The sequence below is a fragment of the Pygocentrus nattereri genome, chromosome 7 (genome assembly GCF_015220715.1).
Source record: "Pygocentrus nattereri isolate fPygNat1 chromosome 7, fPygNat1.pri, whole genome shotgun sequence".
Lineage (NCBI taxonomy): Eukaryota > Metazoa > Chordata > Actinopteri > Characiformes > Serrasalmidae > Pygocentrus > Pygocentrus nattereri.
In genome coordinates this window covers 40764127-40781941 of record NC_051217.1, presented here as the reverse complement: position 1 = coordinate 40781941, position 17815 = coordinate 40764127, and the positions used below count along the sequence as shown (strand labels likewise).

The 17815-nt window shown below is 42.4% G+C and overlaps 1 protein-coding gene across 2 annotated transcripts in view; it reads left to right on the top strand.

The window, feature by feature from the left end:
* LOC108434111 (neprilysin) overlaps positions 1-17815 on the top strand; it is an 87858-nt gene that overhangs the window by 63402 nt on the left and 6641 nt on the right. For both annotated transcript variants that reach the window (XM_017709021.2, XM_017709023.2), the window contains exons 16-21: positions 83-186; positions 693-751; positions 832-951; positions 4020-4153; positions 6297-6362; positions 8324-8419. In XM_017709021.2, coding sequence (XP_017564510.1) covers positions 83-186; positions 693-751; positions 832-951; positions 4020-4153; positions 6297-6362; positions 8324-8419 — 579 coding nt within the window. The remainder of the gene's footprint in view (positions 1-82; positions 187-692; positions 752-831; positions 952-4019; positions 4154-6296; positions 6363-8323; positions 8420-17815) is intronic.

Here is a 17815-nt window from a genome sequence, read left to right as displayed (position 1 = left end):
CCAATCCTTTACTGTTAAAGAAGGGACAAAGGCTTTTTTGGATGAATAGTCTTTTTGCAAATATCCTTTTCAACATTTCCAGCTGGGGTACAAATCAGAAGAGTACTTTGAGAACATCCTGAAGAATCTGGAGTTTGGTCAGAAGAAACGGCTGAAGAGGTTGAGGGTGAAAGTGAACAAAGAAGAGTAAGAGACTCCTTTTTTGAGCAGGTTTTCCAGACTCAAATTAGGGTTAGTCCTAGGGCCTTATTTAGAAATCTTCGTATAGTCATTGTCTGAAAGTTCAGGCAGTCATTGGTTGAAAGTTAGGGTATCAGTCTTGTGAGCCAAGATCCAATAGAAAGAGCCAGGGAGCACATGACATGATTCAGGCAGAACTTCACACACACACACACACACACACACACACACACACACACATATATATATATATATATACACTGTATATAAAGCTCCTCGACTACAAATGACGTCCCTGCTGAGAGTATAATTTAGTCCAATCTGCTGCTTCTGGAAAGTTGGCCATTTCTTGTCCATGTACACTGATGACAGATGGCACTTTCAGAAATAGGAAGCCATTCTCTAAGTTTAGCAACTGCTATATATAAACCCTTATTAATGAAGAACTGTCTTAAAACATTAACGTGAATGTGGACTCCATTAACTTGAAATGTGTCATCCTTTAACCCAAGGTGGATCTCAGGGGCAGCAGTGGTCAATGCATTTTACTCATCCAGCAGAAACCAAATAGGTAACAAGAACGCAAAGTTGATGAAAAGCAGGTTTGTAATGGGTGAATGGTTTAAGTTAATATCTTTCCTGCTCTCTCAGTATTTCCTGCCGGAATCCTTCAGCCTCCTTTCTTTGGTAAAGGCCAGCCTTGGTCCCTCAACTACGGAGGCATTGGCATGGTGATTGGCCACGAGATCACCCACGGCTTTGACGATAATGGTGAGAAACCCTGTCCCTTCTGTGCCTGATAGTGCTAACTATGTGAGATAACACGCACAGGAGCTCAGTAGAGATTTAATACACCTGTTTTGTTTGATATGCTCTGTATAATTATGCCTAATACTGTAAATGAGTAAAAGTAGGGCTTTAGATTTATCCAGGAGCTGCGCTTGCTTTCTTATCTAGTCTGATTTAGCAAACAAACATGCATGAATGTCCTGGACAAAAGCAGCTAACAGCATATCTTCAAGCAGGCCCACCCACTTTTATCATCGGCCCATTCAAAATTTAAATGGCAACTGTTAGACTGTTCGCTTAGCACTAACATGATGCTATTTATCTGTAATTTTTAGATCATTTTAAATACTTTAAAAATAAAGTTTTTAAATAATATAAGTGATATTAGGACCAATATTTTTATTATTCATTTAATAGACATAACACACTAAAAAGAAAGCATAGCATCTCTGTAATTTCCATATTTCATATACAAAATTGGGTTTAAGTTGGACTTTTTCTAACAAGTGATTTTAATCTGTAGTAGATTTGCTTTATTTTAAAAAAGAAATGTCATGCATGCTCTTCCTCTGTTCTGTGGCTGTGTTGGAATAGCTCTAGAGTTTGAGGAGTGGGCGAATGTGCCCTTGAATGAAACAATGGACGATATGATGGATGTGCAAAAAAGCCTATAAGGTTCGGGGCTGGTTAAAAAATATTCAGGGCTTTAGTCCTGGGGGCCCAGGTCAGGCTACGCCCCTGCTGAATCCCATAGCTGGCTGAAATGGGCATTAACATAGCACTGATAACCAGTTACATACAACGGCAAGTAATACTTACAGAGCAAAGGTCTGCTATGATGATGTATACACCAAAAAATAAACACACTTGAACAAGTTGTACTATCATGCTTTCAGATGGCTACCGTGCTATCAGATAGCTAGCAAGCATGAATAAGCTAGGCTACTAACTTTTCCACTAGGTAAGCATAGACTTGTTGCATTTAGTTCATAGATATTAACGCAGCTCAGGAACATCAGACTAGCTTGAAGGTGCAGTGTGTAAGATTTGGTGGCATCTAGTGGTGAGGTTGCAGATTGCAACCATCTGATTGCGTCCCTTTCCAAACATTCAGTAGAGCCTAGGGTAGATGTGCGTTGCATTTAGATTGGTACGCTAAATTAACTGTCCACCCAAAAACAGGCAGCTTTCACATCACCCTGAAAACATTTGCCCCATATCGGCGGCTTCCGTCTCGGAAAGGCTACACCAGTGTTGGTCCTTGTTTTTTTGCCAACGCCTCTCCTAATTTCATTTTCATTTCAAGGGAGGATTCACCCACCCTTGCTTTGTCTTGGGATAAATAAGAAGCATGAAAATTAATGCTTTCTAATGAGTGCAATCTGCTTCAATGTAAAAACATGAAAGGTGCCCTCTAGGGCCAGTGTTTGGTTTCATTCTGGGCTACTGCAGAAACATGGCAGCACATGGTGTCCTAGGATGGAAGAGGACCAGAGTTCTGGACCAAGTTCTGGGCTTCATTAGAGGACCAAGCTAATGAAGACACAATTTGTAGTTACATGTGATTATACACTAATGAAAACATAGTTTTGTATATTAAATTCCATTTCAGCTAATAGAGCCCTCTGTATCTTACACACTGCACCTTTTAAACACAGCATATCATTGTAGACATTATGGGAATGTTTTATAGTGAGCATGTCAAATTCAGTGGTGGACAGTAACCGAGTAAATGTAATTAGTTTCTGTAATTAAGTAGTTTGTTCTTGTGTATCTGTACTGAAGTTTCTCCGTTCTGGGCGACTTTTTCCTTTCACTCCACTACATTTCAGAGTCTAATATCCGACTTTTTCCTCCTACATTTTGAGAAATCTGTTGTTCCTTTTGGTTTCTGTGTGTATAAAAACGTAACATGTCAAAACGAAATAAGCGCAAAGCCAGAGCACCAATCAGGGCCCAGCGGTCACTTTGTTTAGAGATGGTTTTGACCTGTTGGTCATACCATCCCAGTGCAGCACGCGGTTCAACGTCAGCGCAGCAGCGTAAAACTTTGGGAGAGTCTGTTCAACATAAATGATGAACTAACCTAACTTTGTGTAAATAGAGCACAATATAGAAATATGTCCACATATGCAGTCGAGACTGACGCGGCTTTTTTCTGAATTTCTACAAACACCATTTCATTTTATAGTAAATGAGTTTGGGCTGGTTTATGTTTATGAACAGACGCCTACAGATCAACATAATAAAGGAGCTCATCTGTGATCCTGAGTTTAAAGCCAGTTTTTATTCAACTTAAACTTGGAACTAAGTTGTAAATAAATCTGAAACTGAAACTTTGCTTGTGTGTAAAAAGTGATTTCAGAGCCACTCGGTTCTCCCTGATGGAAACTGTTTACCTTCAGTGTTTTGTGCTTATGATCATTTTAATAGACGTCAGCGTCACTAATTAATGACGTTCTATTAAAAGACTGGTTTACCAACAGAGACGCTGGAGGACTTTCACCTGAAATGAGTTCATGAAGCCAGTCTGGTTATAAAAATGATAACAGGACATCAGAGCCAGAATTACTCTTTTAGTACTTTTACTTTATACTTAAGTACATTTGAAGGTAAATACTTTAGTACTTTTACTCAAGTGGAGGTCTAAAGGGAGGAAATTTTACTTTTACTGGAGTAATATTTACCTTGAGTATCTCTACTTTAACTCAGGTACATGGTTTTTGTACAACACTGGTCATATTACATTATAGAAACACTGTCAGTGCTAATATCCAAGTCTGAACATATGACTAATTTACCAGCTCATTATCACTGAATACGTAAAATGCCATTGTGTTGGTCATTATAAAAACAGAGCGCTGAGTTTTTTGTATTCTGGTGGACTTTCTCTCCTGTTCTCTCACTGCACTGTTGAATGATGCTTGGCAAATGCCGCAATTATGGTTTGCCTGGATCAGCCAGGCCTACCTGCAGATTTATAAAGCACATCCAAAACTCAGTCCTGCCTCAGCTACTGTACATCATGCTAATGACTTGTTCTCCAACAGGGCGTAACTTTGATAAAGATGGAGATCTGAAGGACTGGTGGACTCCATCCTCCACTCATAATTTCCAGGATCTCTCTAAATGTATCGTGGACCAGTACAGCAGCTTCTCCTGGGACCTGGCGAGCGGACAGAATGTACAGTCTTATATTATCTATTCTGCGTTCAGTGTCTCGATGAGAGCACAATCCTATAGAATAAGGGGTACATTTGTTAGAAGCTGCTTTTGCTTGATGCATTTTAAGTGACACTTTATTTTAAGTGGTCCTTTTAAACGAAACAAACACTCAACAGACTCTCAGTAACATATCAGAAACATAGTAGGGTTAGGTTTAGGTTTTGAGTTGAGGTTAAGGTAAGAGTTAGGATTAGGTTTTGAGTTGAGGTTAAGGTAAGAGTTAGGATTAGGTTTTGAGTTGAGGTTAAGGTAAGAGTTAGGATTAGGTTTTGAGTTGAGGTTAAGGTTAGGGTTAGGATTATGGCCAGGGTGAGGGTTAGGATTAGTTTTGTCTTGAGGTTAAGGTTTAGATTAGGATTAGGTTTGGGCTGAGGGTAAGGTAGGATTAGGGCCAGGGTGAAGGTTAGGATTAGGTTTGGGTTGAGGTTAAGGTTAGATTTAGGATTAGGGCCAGGGTAAGGGTTAGGATTAGGTTTGGGTTGAGGTTAAGGTTAGGGTTAGGACTAGGGCCAGGGTTAGAATTTGGTTTTAGGTTGAAGTTAAGGTTAGGTTTAAGATTAGGGCCAGGGTGAGGGTTAGGATTAGGTTTGGCTTGAGGTTAAGGTTAGGGTTAGGATTATGGCCAGGGTGAAAGTTACGATTAGGCTTGGCTTGAGGTTAAGGTTAGGGTTAGGACTAGGGCCAGGGTTAGAATTTGGTTTTAGGTTGAAGTTAAGGTTAGGTTTAAGATTAGGGCCAGGGTGAGGGTTAGGATTAGGTTTGGCTTGAGGTTAAGGTTAGGGTTAGGATTACGGCCAGGGTGAAAGTTAGGATTAGGTTTTGGGTTGAGGTTAAGGTTAGGATTAGGGCCAGGGTGAAGGTTAGGTTTTGGGCTAAGGCTAAGGTTAGGGTTAGGATTAGGGCCAGGCTGAGAATTAGGATTAGGTTTTGGGTTGAGGTTAAGGTTAGGTTTAGGATTAGGGCCAGGCTGAGATTTAGGATTAGGTTTTGGGTTGAGGTTAAGGTTAGGGTTAGGATTAGGGCCAGGGTGAAAGTTAGGATATTGGAAAAAAAAAAGAAAATATAAAATGTGCCATAACTTTTGCACAGGACACATGCTTAATTTTTCCCTCAATCTGTAAACAAAATCTCTGTATTAAAATATAAAAATGTGCAGAAGTGTGTGTAGAGAACATATTCACTCATTTTCAAGTATAAAATCAACAAAATATGGAATTTGTCCATATTTTTGCAACTATATACACTGCAAGAAAAAAAGTACATTATTTGGGTATAAACCCCATGTTTATTACATGTAATTAGGTATTTAGTATGTTATATAATCATGCCAAAATTGTGCAGTTCTCTTTTAGTACTTTTAAGTACAGTAAAAGTAAAAAAAAAAAAAAAAAAACATCAATCAATCAGTCGATCAAACGATCAATCGATCAATCAATTGAGTTAAGTCCTGTCTTGGCTCCAGTCTTTTGTTTTTAAATTCTATTTTTCTGACAATGTGATACAATTCATACATTTAAAAAGCAGCTTGAAACCTTAAGAAATGAAATCAAACCAAATTTTTAAAAAAAGAAATGAAAAATAAATAATCAAGTGCAAAATTCAAACAAAAGTTTGCTTTATAGAAAGTAACATGTATTCATTTTGTAAATGAAAAGAAAGTGAAATAATGAACAGAAAACAACATTATTGTAGAATAACTACCGAATAAATGCTAACAGTAACAGTGACGATGGTAAGAAAAGCCTGTTAATATTGAAGCCACATATTTGGAGCAAAAAAAACAAAAAGCCTGCCCAACTGGAATATTCTGTGAATACAGTTGGTGATTGGAAAAGTTTAAAACTAAGCACTTCCTTGAGCTCCAGCTCTTGTTGCTGCAGCAGGTCCTCTTGTCTGTGTCAGTGTGTCTCGGCCACCTTCTGCTGAGCCGTTATCAGCACTCTTTTCTGTCGTCTTCTCAAATCGCGTTCCTGGAACTCGAGTACGCCGCGATTTTTCAGACGATGTAGAAAGAGCTTCAAATTACTGTTATTTTCTGTCTTTTCTCATCATTTTCTCTTTTTTTCACTTTTCTGTCACTCTCCTGTTCTTTGTACGAGCAGCTGAATGGGAATAACACGCTCGGAGAGAATATCGCGGACAACGGGGGCATTCGCCAAGCTTATCAAGTAAGTGCAGAGCATCGTGGTCTTTGTGTCCATCGGTGCCTTGTTGTGCTGATCATCCTGCCAGAGAAAATTGCCTCAGAAATGTGTTGCAGAGAATTCAGTGGATTTTTTCGTGCTCCATCATTTCATACTGGATACAGAATCATGCCTGGCTGTGGTTTATGCCAGTCAAACAATCAGGGGTGGTCAGCTCCCTACAGCCTGCCTGAGCCAAGGGCCCCATAAAAAATACACATCAGATGGACTGTAAATGTTCATTTTTACAAAACTAATCTAAATGACATTGATCAGCCATAAGTTTAAAACCACCTGCTTGTTTCTACACTCATTGTCCATTTTATCAGTATTTAAGTGACAATGACGTGGTGGTGGCATGTTAGCATGTGTTGCTCTGGTGTAGGTTTTTACAGGTTACATGTTACAGGTACAGTTATGTAAGGTCAGTTATGTTACAGGTGCAGTTATATTACATCAGTTATGTTACAGGTACAGTTATATTAGGTTTGGTATGTTACAGGTACGGTTATGTTAGGTCAGGTATGTTACAGGTTTGGTTATGTTAGGTCAGCTATATTACAGATACAGTTATATTAGGTGAGGTATGTTACAGGTACGGTTATGTTAGATCAGATATGTTACAGGTACGGCTATGTTAGATCAGTTATGTTACAGGTACGGTTATGTTAGGTCAGGTATGTTACAGGCACGGTTATGTTAGGTGAGGTATGTTACAGGTACGGTTATGTTAGGTCAGGTATGTTACAGGTTTGGTTATGTTAGGTCAGCTATATTACAGATACAGTTATATTAGGTGAGGTATGTTACAGGTACGGTTATGTTAGATCAGATATGTTACAGGTACCGTTATGTTAAGTCAGGTATGTTACAGGTACGGTTATGTTAGATCAAGTATGTTACAGGCACGGTTATGTTAGACTGGGGCCTTAAAGCAGAAGAGCCTTCATTCAAAATAATAAAACTGCATGTTATAGTGACCTTAATTTGTCACACCTCAACCAAATAAACGTGTGTAACATGTTACTATTTCTGTTGTTTTATTTGGCTAAAACAGCCCAAGTTCATATTGACAAAGAACATCAGTGCATAGAAAATGTGTAAAGAACATTAAAAATATATCATGATAATTTTGTTTACTCAGTTGTCCCCCAAAAAATAGTAAAGGTCATTAAATATGAAGCCAAAATTAGCAATTGTTTATTTAGAGATGTCAGACATCGAATGGAGTCAACTTGACCCCAAAGATAATAAACTGTTTAGAGTCAAAACAAGCGCAATCATCTGCCAGTATATTGATATCATTTCACTTAAGAAAATCACTGAAAACAAGCATACTAGACAGGCAATATCTAGAGGAATGAGAGTAAATGTGAAATAAGTAAAAACAGATAACTTCGTAGATTTTATCAGTTTAAATTACACATTGATTATTCCACAGTGTAGACAGTTGCATCAGTTGGGATCCCAGACCCTCGTATCCACATGGTGCCACTTCTGCCTTTTGCTTAGGGGCCCAGAAACAACTATGTGTTAAAATGTGACATTTGCAAGTGTCATTCCAGCTGAGCTACTTTATTAGCTCCATCTTCGTTCATGATGTTGATGTTTGCTATGGTGAGAAATCAAGCAGGGGTGGCTTTAATAATGTCCAGAACACTGAAGAAAGCTGTTCCTCTTGTTTTTAGCCAGATTCGTGTAGGCCCATTCTGATGGTGAACATGGCCTTAAAACATAATTGTAGGAAAATACCCAAATAATAAAATTGCATAAAATTGCAACATAATGCATGTAAGGGTCCTATTTAATAATCTAAGAGGAATGTTCCTTTGTGGTCAGCCCCATTTCTGACAGCAGTGTCCTAGAATCTGCCAGCTTTGCAGATCTGTGTCGACTCTGATCTGAGAGAAGACTGATTAAAGAAACATGCGGGATGTTTGTTCCAGGCATACCAGAAATACGTCAACCAGCATGGGAAGGAAGCTCCATTGCCTGGACTCGACCTTAACCACGAGCAACTTTTCTTCCTAAACTTTGCCCAGGTGTGAATTTAACTACGGTTTTTCTAATGCGACTATAATTCCTTAATATTCATATTCTTCACTCACAAAAGTGATCTTTTGCCGCTTACTCGAAGATACAGTCCTGAGGTATGAGTTTGAACACCCCCATGTAAAATGACATCTTATAAACAATATAAATATAAACAATAAATGAACACATTCTTTGCAGGGAACAAAGATAAATTTGCCTTTTTTTCTGAAAATTGATGTGCACTATTTCGATTTATTTGCCAAGTTTTAAATATTGGAAAAAATAAACATTAAATCTAAAATGTTCTAGAAGGTTTTATTTTTTTCCCCCAATGTGCTAAATTTAGCAAATTTAAAGTAATTGTGCATTAAATGTGCAAAGTGTGTTTTCTGTAGAGAATGTGCATTTGTTTTCATTTAGGCCATAAAATGACACACTGAGACAAATAAATGTGTAAATCATTAGATAGTAGATTGATAAAAATGCTTGCAGGAGCTATAAGGCAGGGTGGGATTACAAGACAAAAATAAATGAATGTAACTGAAAAGGCTTGAGAATTATGTTGTTATGGAATTCCAAGTGTTTGCGAATGTATTGCTAGGCCATTACTATGTTATCCCATGTAGTTGCTAATGTGTTGCTTGGTTATTGCTGTAATATCACAAATAGTTGCTAAAGTATTACTTGGCTGTTGCTATAGTATCCCAAGTAGTTGCTAAGATGTTGCTTGGCTGTTGCTGTAGTGTCCCAGGTAGCTGCTAAGGTGTTGCTAGGCTGTTGCTGTAGTATCCCAGGTAGTTGCTAAGATGTTGCTTGGCTGTTGCTGTAGTGTCCCAGGTAGTTGCTAAGATGTTGCTTGGCTGTTGCTGTAGTGCCCCAGATAGTTGCTAAAGTGTTGCTTGGTTGTTGCTGTAGTATACCAGGTAGTTGCTAAGGTCTTGCTTGGCTGTTGCTGTAGTATCCCATGTTGTTGCTAAAGTGTTGCTTGGTTGTTGCTGTAGTATCCCAAAGGTTGCTAAGGCATTGCAAGGCCATTGCTATGGTATCCCAGGTAGCTGTTAAGGTGTTGCTAGACTGTTGCTATAGTATCCCAAGTAGTTGTAAGGTGTTGCTTGGCTGTTGCTGTAGTAACCCAGGTAGTTGCCCAGGTGTTGCTTGGCTGTTGCTGTAATATCCCATGTGATTGCTAAGGTGTTGACAGGCCACTGCTATGTTATCCCAGGTCCTTGCTAAGGCATTGGTTTGGCTGTTGCTATGATATCCCAGGTAGTTGCTAAGGTGTTTCTAAGCTGTTGCTGTAGTATCCCAAGTAATTGTAAGGTGTTGCGTGGCTGTTGCTGTAGTAACCCAGGTAGTTGCCAAGGTGTTGCTTGGCTGTTGCTGTAGTATCCCATGTGGTTGCTAAGGCATTGCTAGGCCATTGCTATGGTATCCCAGGCAGCTGCTAAGGTGTTGTTTGGCTGTTGCTATGTTATCCCAGGTAGTTGCTAAGGTGTTGCTTGGCTGTTGCTATAGTATCCCAAGTAGTTGCTAAGATGTTGCTTGGCTGTTGCTGTAGTGTCCCAGGTAGCTGCTAAGGTGTTGCTAGGCTGTTGCTGTAGTATCCCAGGTAGTTGCTAAGATGTTGCTTGGCTGTTGCTGTAGTGTCCCAGGTAGTTGCTAAGATGTTGCTTGGCTGTTGCTGTAGTGCCCCAGATAGTTGCTAAAGTGTTGCTTGGTTGTTGCTGTAGTATACCAGGTAGTTGCTAAGGTCTTGCTTGGCTGTTGCTGTAGTATCCCATGTTGTTGCTAAAGTGTTGCTTGGTTGTTGCTGTAGTATCCCAAAGGTTGCTAAGGCATTGCAAGGCCATTGCTATGGTATCCCAGGTAGCTGTTAAGGTGTTGCTAGACTGTTGCTATAGTATCCCAAGTAGTTGTAAGGTGTTGCTTGGCTGTTGCTGTAGTAACCCAGGTAGTTGCCCAGGTGTTGCTTGGCTGTTGCTGTAATATCCCATGTGATTGCTAAGGTGTTGACAGGCCACTGCTATGTTATCCCAGGTCCTTGCTAAGGCATTGGTTTGGCTGTTGCTATGATATCCCAGGTAGTTGCTAAGGTGTTTCTAAGCTGTTGCTGTAGTATCCCAAGTAATTGTAAGGTGTTGCGTGGCTGTTGCTGTAGTAACCCAGGTAGTTGCCAAGGTGTTGCTTGGCTGTTGCTGTAGTATCCCATGTGGTAGCTAAGGCATTGCTAGGCCATTGCTATGGTATCCCAGGCAGCTGCTAAGGTGTTGTTTGGCTGTTGCTATGTTATCCCAGGTAGTTGCTAAGGTGTTGCTTGGCTGTTGCTATAGTATCCCAAGTAGTTGCTAAGATGTTGCTTGGCTGTTGCTGTAGTGTCCCAGGTAGCTGCTAAGGTATTGCTAGGCTGTTGCTGTAGTATCCCAGGTAGTTGCTAAGATGTTGCTTGGCTGTTGCTGTAGTGTCCCAGGTAGTTGCTAAGATGTTGCTTGGCTGTTGCTGTAGTGCCCCAGATAGTTGCTAAAGTGTTGCTTGGTTGTTGCTGTAGTATCCCAGGTAGTTGCTAAGGTCTTGCTTGGCTGTTGCTGTAGTATCCCATGTTGTTGCTAAAGTGTTGCTTGGTTGTTGCTGTAGTATCCCAAAGGTTGCTAAGGCATTGCAAGGCCATTGCTATGGTATCCCAGGTAGCTGCTAAGGTGTTGCTAGACTGTTGCTATAGTATCCCAAGTAGTTGCTAAGATGTTGCTTGGCTGTTGCTGTAGTGTCCCATGTAGTTGCTAAAGTGTTGCTTGGTTGTTGCTGTAGTATCCCAGGTAGCTGCTAAGGTGTTGCTAGGCTGTTGCTGTAGTTTCCCAAGTAGTTGTAAGGTGTTGCATGGTTGTTGCTGTAGTATCCCAGGTAGTTGCTAAGGTGTTACTTGGCTGTTGCTGTAGTATCCCAGGTTGTTGCTAAAGTGTTGCTTGGTTGTTGCTGTAGTATCCCAAAGGTTGCTAAGGCATTGCAAGGCCATTACTATGGTATCCCAGGTAGCTGCTAAGGTGTTGCTAGACTGTTGCTGTAGTATCCCAAGTAGTTGTAAGGTGTTGCTTGGCTGTTGCTGTAGTAACCCAGGTAGTTGCCAAGGTGTTGCTTGGCTGTTGCTGTAATATCCCATGTGATTGCTAAGGTGTTGACAGGCCACTGCTATGTTATCCCAGGTCCTTGCTAAGGCATTGGTTTGGCTGTTGCAATGATATCCCAGGTAGTTGCTAAGGTGTTTCTAAGCTGTTGCTGTAGTATCCCAAGTAATTGTAAGGTGTTGCGTGGCTGTTGCTGTAGTAACCCAGGTAGTTGCCAAGGTGTTGCTTGGCTGTTGCTGTAGTATCCCATGTGGTTGCTAAGGCATTGCTAGGCCATTGCTATGGTATCCCAGGCAGCTGCTAAGGTGTTGTTTGGCTGTTGCTATGTTATCCCAGGTAGTTGCTAAGGTGTTGCTTGGCTGTTGCTATAGTATCCCAAGTAGTTGCTAAGATGTTGCTTGGCTGTTGCTGTAGTGTCCCAGGTAGCTGCTAAGGTGTTGCTAGGCTGTTGCTGTAGTATCCCAGGTAGTTGCTAAGATGTTGCTTGGCTGTTGCTGTAGTGTCCCAGGTAGTTGCTAAGATGTTGCTTGGCTGTTGCTGTAGTGCCCCAGATAGTTGCTAAAGTGTTGCTTGGTTGTTGCTGTAGTATCCCAGGTAGTTGCTAAGGTCTTGCTTGGCTGTTGCTGTAGTATCCCATGTTGTTGCTAAAGTGTTGCTTGGTTGTTGCTGTAGTATCCCAAAGGTTGCTAAGGCATTGCAAGGCCATTGCTATGGTATCCCAGGTAGCTGCTAAGGTGTTGCTAGACTGTTGCTATAGTATCCCAAGTAGTTGCTAAGATGTTGCTTGGCTGTTGCTGTAGTGTCCCATGTAGTTGCTAAAGTGTTGCTTGGTTGTTGCTGTAGTATCCCAGGTAGCTGCTAAGGTGTTGCTAGGCTGTTGCTGTAGTTTCCCAAGTAGTTGTAAGATGTTGCATGGTTGTTGCTGTAGTATCCCAGGTAGTTGCTAAGGTGTTACTTGGCTGTTGCTGTAGTATCCCAGGTTGTTGCTAAAGTGTTGCTTGGTTGTTGCTGTAGTATCCCAAAGGTTGCTAAGGCATTGCAAGGCCATTACTATGGTATCCCAGGTAGCTGCTAAGGTGTTGCTAGACTGTTGCTGTAGTATCCCAAGTAGTTGTAAGGTGTTGCTTGGCTGTTGCTGTAGTAACCCAGGTAGTTGCCAAGGTGTTGCTTGGCTGTTGCTGTAATATCCCATGTGATTGCTAAGGTGTTGACAGGCCACTGCTATGTTATCCCAGGTCCTTGCTAAGGCATTGGTTTGGCTGTTGCTATGATATCCCAGGTAGTTGCTAAGGTGTTTCTAAGCTGTTGCTGTAGTATCCCAAGTAATTGTAAGGTGTTGCGTGGCTGTTGCTGTAGTAACCCAGGTAGTTGCCAAGGTGTTGCTTGGCTGTTGCTGTAGTATCCCATGTGGTTGCTAAGGCATTGCTGGGCCATTGCTATGGTATCCCAGGCAGCTGCTAAGGTGTTGTTTGGCTGTTGCTATGTTATCCCAGGTAGTTGCTAAGGTGTTGCTTGGCTGTTGCTGTAGTATCTCAGGTAGTTGCTAAGGTGTTGCCTGGCTGTTGCTGTTGTATTCCAGAGGTTGCTAAGGTGTTGCTTGGCTATTGTTGTAGTATCCCAAGTAATTGCTATGGCATTGCTAGGCCAGTGCTATGGTATCCCAAGTAACTTCTAAAGTGTTGCTTGGCTGTTGCTATGATATCCCAGGTAGTTGCTAAGGTGTTTCTAAGCTGTTGCTGTAGTATCCCAAGTAATTGTAAGGTGTTGCGTGGCTGTTGCTGTAGTAACCCAGGTAGTTGCCAAGGTGTTGCTTGGCTGTTGCTGTAGTATCCCATGTGGTTGCTAAGGCATTGCTAGGCCATTGCTATGGTATCCCAGGCAGCTGCTAAGGTGTTGTTTGGCTGTTGCTATGTTATCCCAAGTAGTTGCTAAGGTGTTGCTTGGCTGTTGCTATAGTATCCCAAGTAGTTGCTAAGATGTTGCTTGGCTGTTGCTGTAGTGTCCCAGGTAGCTGCTAAGGTGTTGCTAGGCTGTTGCTGTAGTATCCCAGGTAGTTGCTAAGATGTTGCTTGGCTGTTGCTGTAGTGTCCCAGGTAGTTGCTAAGATGTTGCTTGGCTGTTGCTGTAGTGCCCCAGATAGTTGCTAAAGTGTTGCTTGGTTGTTGCTGTAGTATCCCAGGTAGTTGCTAAGGTCTTGCTTGGCTGTTGCTGTAGTATCCCATGTTGTTGCTAAAGTGTTGCTTGGTTGTTGTTGTAGTATGCCAAAGGTTGCTAAGGCATTGCAAGGCCATTGCTATGGTATCCCAGGTAGCTGCTAAGGTGTTGCTAGACTGTTGCTATAGTATCCCAAGTAGTTGCTAAGATGTTGCTTGGCTGTTGCTGTAGTGTCCCATGTAGTTGCTAAAGTGTTGCTTGGTTGTTGCTGTAGTATCCCAGGTAGCTGCTAAGGTGTTGCTAGACTGTTGCTGTAGTTTCCCAAGTAGTTGTAAGGTGTTGCATGGTTGTTGCTGTAGTATCCCAGGTAGTTGCTAAGATGTTGCTTGGCTGTTGCTGTAGTGTCCCAGGTAGTTGCTAAGATGTTGCTTGGCTGTTGCTGTAGTGCCCCAGATAGTTGCTAAAGTGTTGCTTGGTTGTTGCTGTAGTATACCAGGTAGTTGCTAAGGTCTTGCTTGGCTGTTGCTGTAGTATCCCATGTTGTTGCTAAAGTGTTGCTTGGTTGTTGCTGTAGTATCCCAAAGGTTGCTAAGGCATTGCAAGGCCATTGCTATGGTATCCCAGGTAGCTGTTAAGGTGTTGCTAGACTGTTGCTATAGTATCCCAAGTAGTTGTAAGGTGTTGCTTGGCTGTTGCTGTAGTAACCCAGGTAGTTGCCCAGGTGTTGCTTGGCTGTTGCTGTAATATCCCATGTGATTGCTAAGGTGTTGACAGGCCACTGCTATGTTATCCCAGGTCCTTGCTAAGGCATTGGTTTGGCTGTTGCTATGATATCCCAGGTAGTTGCTAAGGTGTTTCTAAGCTGTTGCTGTAGTATCCCAAGTAATTGTAAGGTGTTGCATGGCTGTTGCTGTAGTAACCCAGGTAGTTGCCAAGGTGTTGCTTGGCTGTTGCTGTAGTATCCCATGTGGTTGCTAAGGCATTGCTAGGCCATTGCTATGGTATCCCAGGCAGCTGCTAAGGTGTTGTTTGGCTGTTGCTATGTTATCCCAGGTAGTTGCTAAGGTGTTGCTTGGCTGTTGCTATAGTATCCCAAGTAGTTGCTAAGATGTTGCTTGGCTGTTGCTGTAGTGTCCCAGGTAGCTGCTAAGGTGTTGCTAGGCTGTTGCTGTAGTATCCCAGGTAGTTGCTAAGATGTTGCTTGGCTGTTGCTGTAGTGTCCCAGGTAGTTGCTAAGATGTTGCTTGGCTGTTGCTGTAGTGCCCCAGATAGTTGCTAAAGTGTTGCTTGGTTGTTGCTGTAGTATCCCAGGTAGTTGCTAAGGTCTTGCTTGGCTGTTGCTGTAGTATCCCATGTTGTTGCTAAAGTGTTGCTTGGTTGTTGCTGTAGTATCCCAAAGGTTGCTAAGGCATTGCAAGGCCATTGCTATGGTATCCCAGGTAGCTGCTAAGGTGTTGCTAGACTGTTGCTATAGTATCCCAAGTAGTTGCTAAGATGTTGCTTGGCTGTTGCTGTAGTGTCCCATGTAGTTGCTAAAGTGTTGCTTGGTTGTTGCTGTAGTATCCCAGGTAGCTGCTAAGGTGTTGCTAGGCTGTTGCTGTAGTTTCCCAAGTAGTTGTAAGGTGTTGCATGGTTGTTGCTGTAGTATCCCAGGTAGTTGCTAAGGTGTTACTTGGCTGTTGCTGTAGTATCCCAGGTTGTTGCTAAAGTGTTGCTTGGTTGTTGCTGTAGTATCTCAAAGGTTGCTAAGGTATTGCAAGGCCATTACTATGGTATCCCAGGTAGCTGCTAAGGTGTTGCTAGACTGTTGCTGTAGTATCCCAAGTAGTTGTAAGGTGTTGCTTGGCTGTTGCTGTAGTAACCCAGGTAGTTGCCAAGGTGTTGCTTGGCTGTTGCTGTAATATCCCATGTGATTGCTAAGGTGTTGACAGGCCACTGCTATGTTATCCCAGGTCCTTGCTAAGGCATTGGTTTGGCTGTTGCTATGATATCCCAGGTAGTTGCTAAGGTGTTTCTAAGCTGTTGCTGTAGTATCCCAAGTAATTGTAAGGTGTTGCGTGGCTGTTGCTGTAGTAACCCAGGTAGTTGCCAAGGTGTTGCTTGGCTGTTGCTGTAGTATCCCATGTGGTTGCTAAGGCATTGCTGGGCCATTGCTATGGTATCCCAGGCAGCTGCTAAGGTGTTGTTTGGCTGTTGCTATGTTATCCCAGGTAGTTGCTAAGGTGTTGCTTGGCTGTTGCTGTAGTATCTCAGGTAGTTGCTAAGGTGTTGCCTGGCTGTTGCTGTTGTATTCCAGAGGTTGCTAAGGTGTTGCTTGGCTATTGTTGTAGTATCCCAAGTAATTGCTATGGCATTGCTAGGCCAGTGCTATGGTATCCCAAGTAACTTCTAAAGTGTTGCTTGGCTGTTGCTATGATATCCCAGGTAGTTGCTAAGGTGTTTCTAAGCTGTTGCTGTAGTATCCCAAGTAATTGTAAGGTGTTGCGTGGCTGTTGCTGTAGTAACCCAGGTAGTTGCCAAGGTGTTGCTTGGCTGTTGCTGTAGTATCCCATGTGGTTGCTAAGGCATTGCTAGGCCATTGCTATGGTATCCCAGGCAGCTGCTAAGGTGTTGTTTGGCTGTTGCTATGTTATCCCAAGTAGTTGCTAAGGTGTTGCTTGGCTGTTGCTATAGTATCCCAAGTAGTTGCTAAGATGTTGCTTGGCTGTTGCTGTAGTGTCCCAGGTAGCTGCTAAGGTGTTGCTTGGCTGTTGCTGTAGTGTCCCAGGTAGTTGCTAAGATGTTGCTTGGCTGTTGCTGTAGTGCCCCAGATAGTTGCTAAAGTGTTGCTTGGTTGTTGCTGTAGTATCCCAGGTAGTTGCTAAGGTCTTGCTTGGCTGTTGCTGTAGTATCCCATGTTGTTGCTAAAGTGTTGCTTGGTTGTTGCTGTAGTATCCCAAAGGTTGCTAAGGCATTGCAAGGCCATTGCTATGGTATCCCAGGTAGCTGCTAAGGTGTTGCTAGACTGTTGCTATAGTATCCCAAGTAGTTGCTAAGATGTTGCTTGGCTGTTGCTGTAGTAACCCAGGTAGTTGCCAAGGTGTTGCTTGGCTGTTGCTGTAGTGTCCCAGGTAGTTGCTAAGATGTTGCTTGGCTGTTGCTGTAGTGCCCCAGATAGTTGCTAAAGTGTTGCTTGGTTGTTGCTGTAGTATCCCAGGTAGTTGCTAAGGTCTTGCTTGGCTGTTGCTGTAGTATCCCATGTTGTTGCTAAAGTGTTGCTTGGTTGTTGCTGTAGTATCCCAAAGGTTGCTAAGGCATTGCAAGGCCATTGCTATGGTATCCCAGGTAGCTGCTAAGGTGTTGCTAGACTGTTGCTATAGTATCCCAAGTAGTTGCTAAGATGTTGCTTGGCTGTTGCTGTAGTGTCCCATGTAGTTGCTAAAGTGTTGCTTGGTTGTTGCTGTAGTATCCCAGGTAGCTGCTAAGGTGTTGCTAGGCTGTTGCTGTAGTTTCCCAAGTAGTTGTAAGGTGTTGCATGGTTGTTGCTGTAGTATCCCAGGTAGTTGCTAAGATGTTGCTTGGCTGTTGCTGTAGTGTCCCAGGTAGTTGCTAAGATGTTGCTTGGCTGTTGCTGTAGTGCCCCAGATAGTTGCTAAAGTGTTGCTTGGTTGTTGCTGTAGTATACCAGGTAGTTGCTAAGGTCTTGCTTGGCTGTTGCTGTAGTATCCCATGTTGTTGCTAAAGTGTTGCTTGGTTGTTGCTGTAGTATCCCAAAGGTTGCTAAGGCATTGCAAGGCCATTGCTATGGTATCCCAGGTAGCTGTTAAGGTGTTGCTAGACTGTTGCTATAGTATCCCAAGTAGTTGTAAGGTGTTGCTTGGCTGTTGCTGTAGTAACCCAGGTAGTTGCCCAGGTGTTGCTTGGCTGTTGCTGTAATATCCCATGTGATTGCTAAGGTGTTGACAGGCCACTGCTATGTTATCCCAGGTCCTTGCTAAGGCATTGGTTTGGCTGTTGCTATGATATCCCAGGTAGTTGCTAAGGTGTTTCTAAGCTGTTGCTGTAGTATCCCAAGTAATTGTAAGGTGTTGCGTGGCTGTTGCTGTAGTAACCCAGGTAGTTGCCAAGGTGTTGCTTGGCTGTTGCTGTAGTATC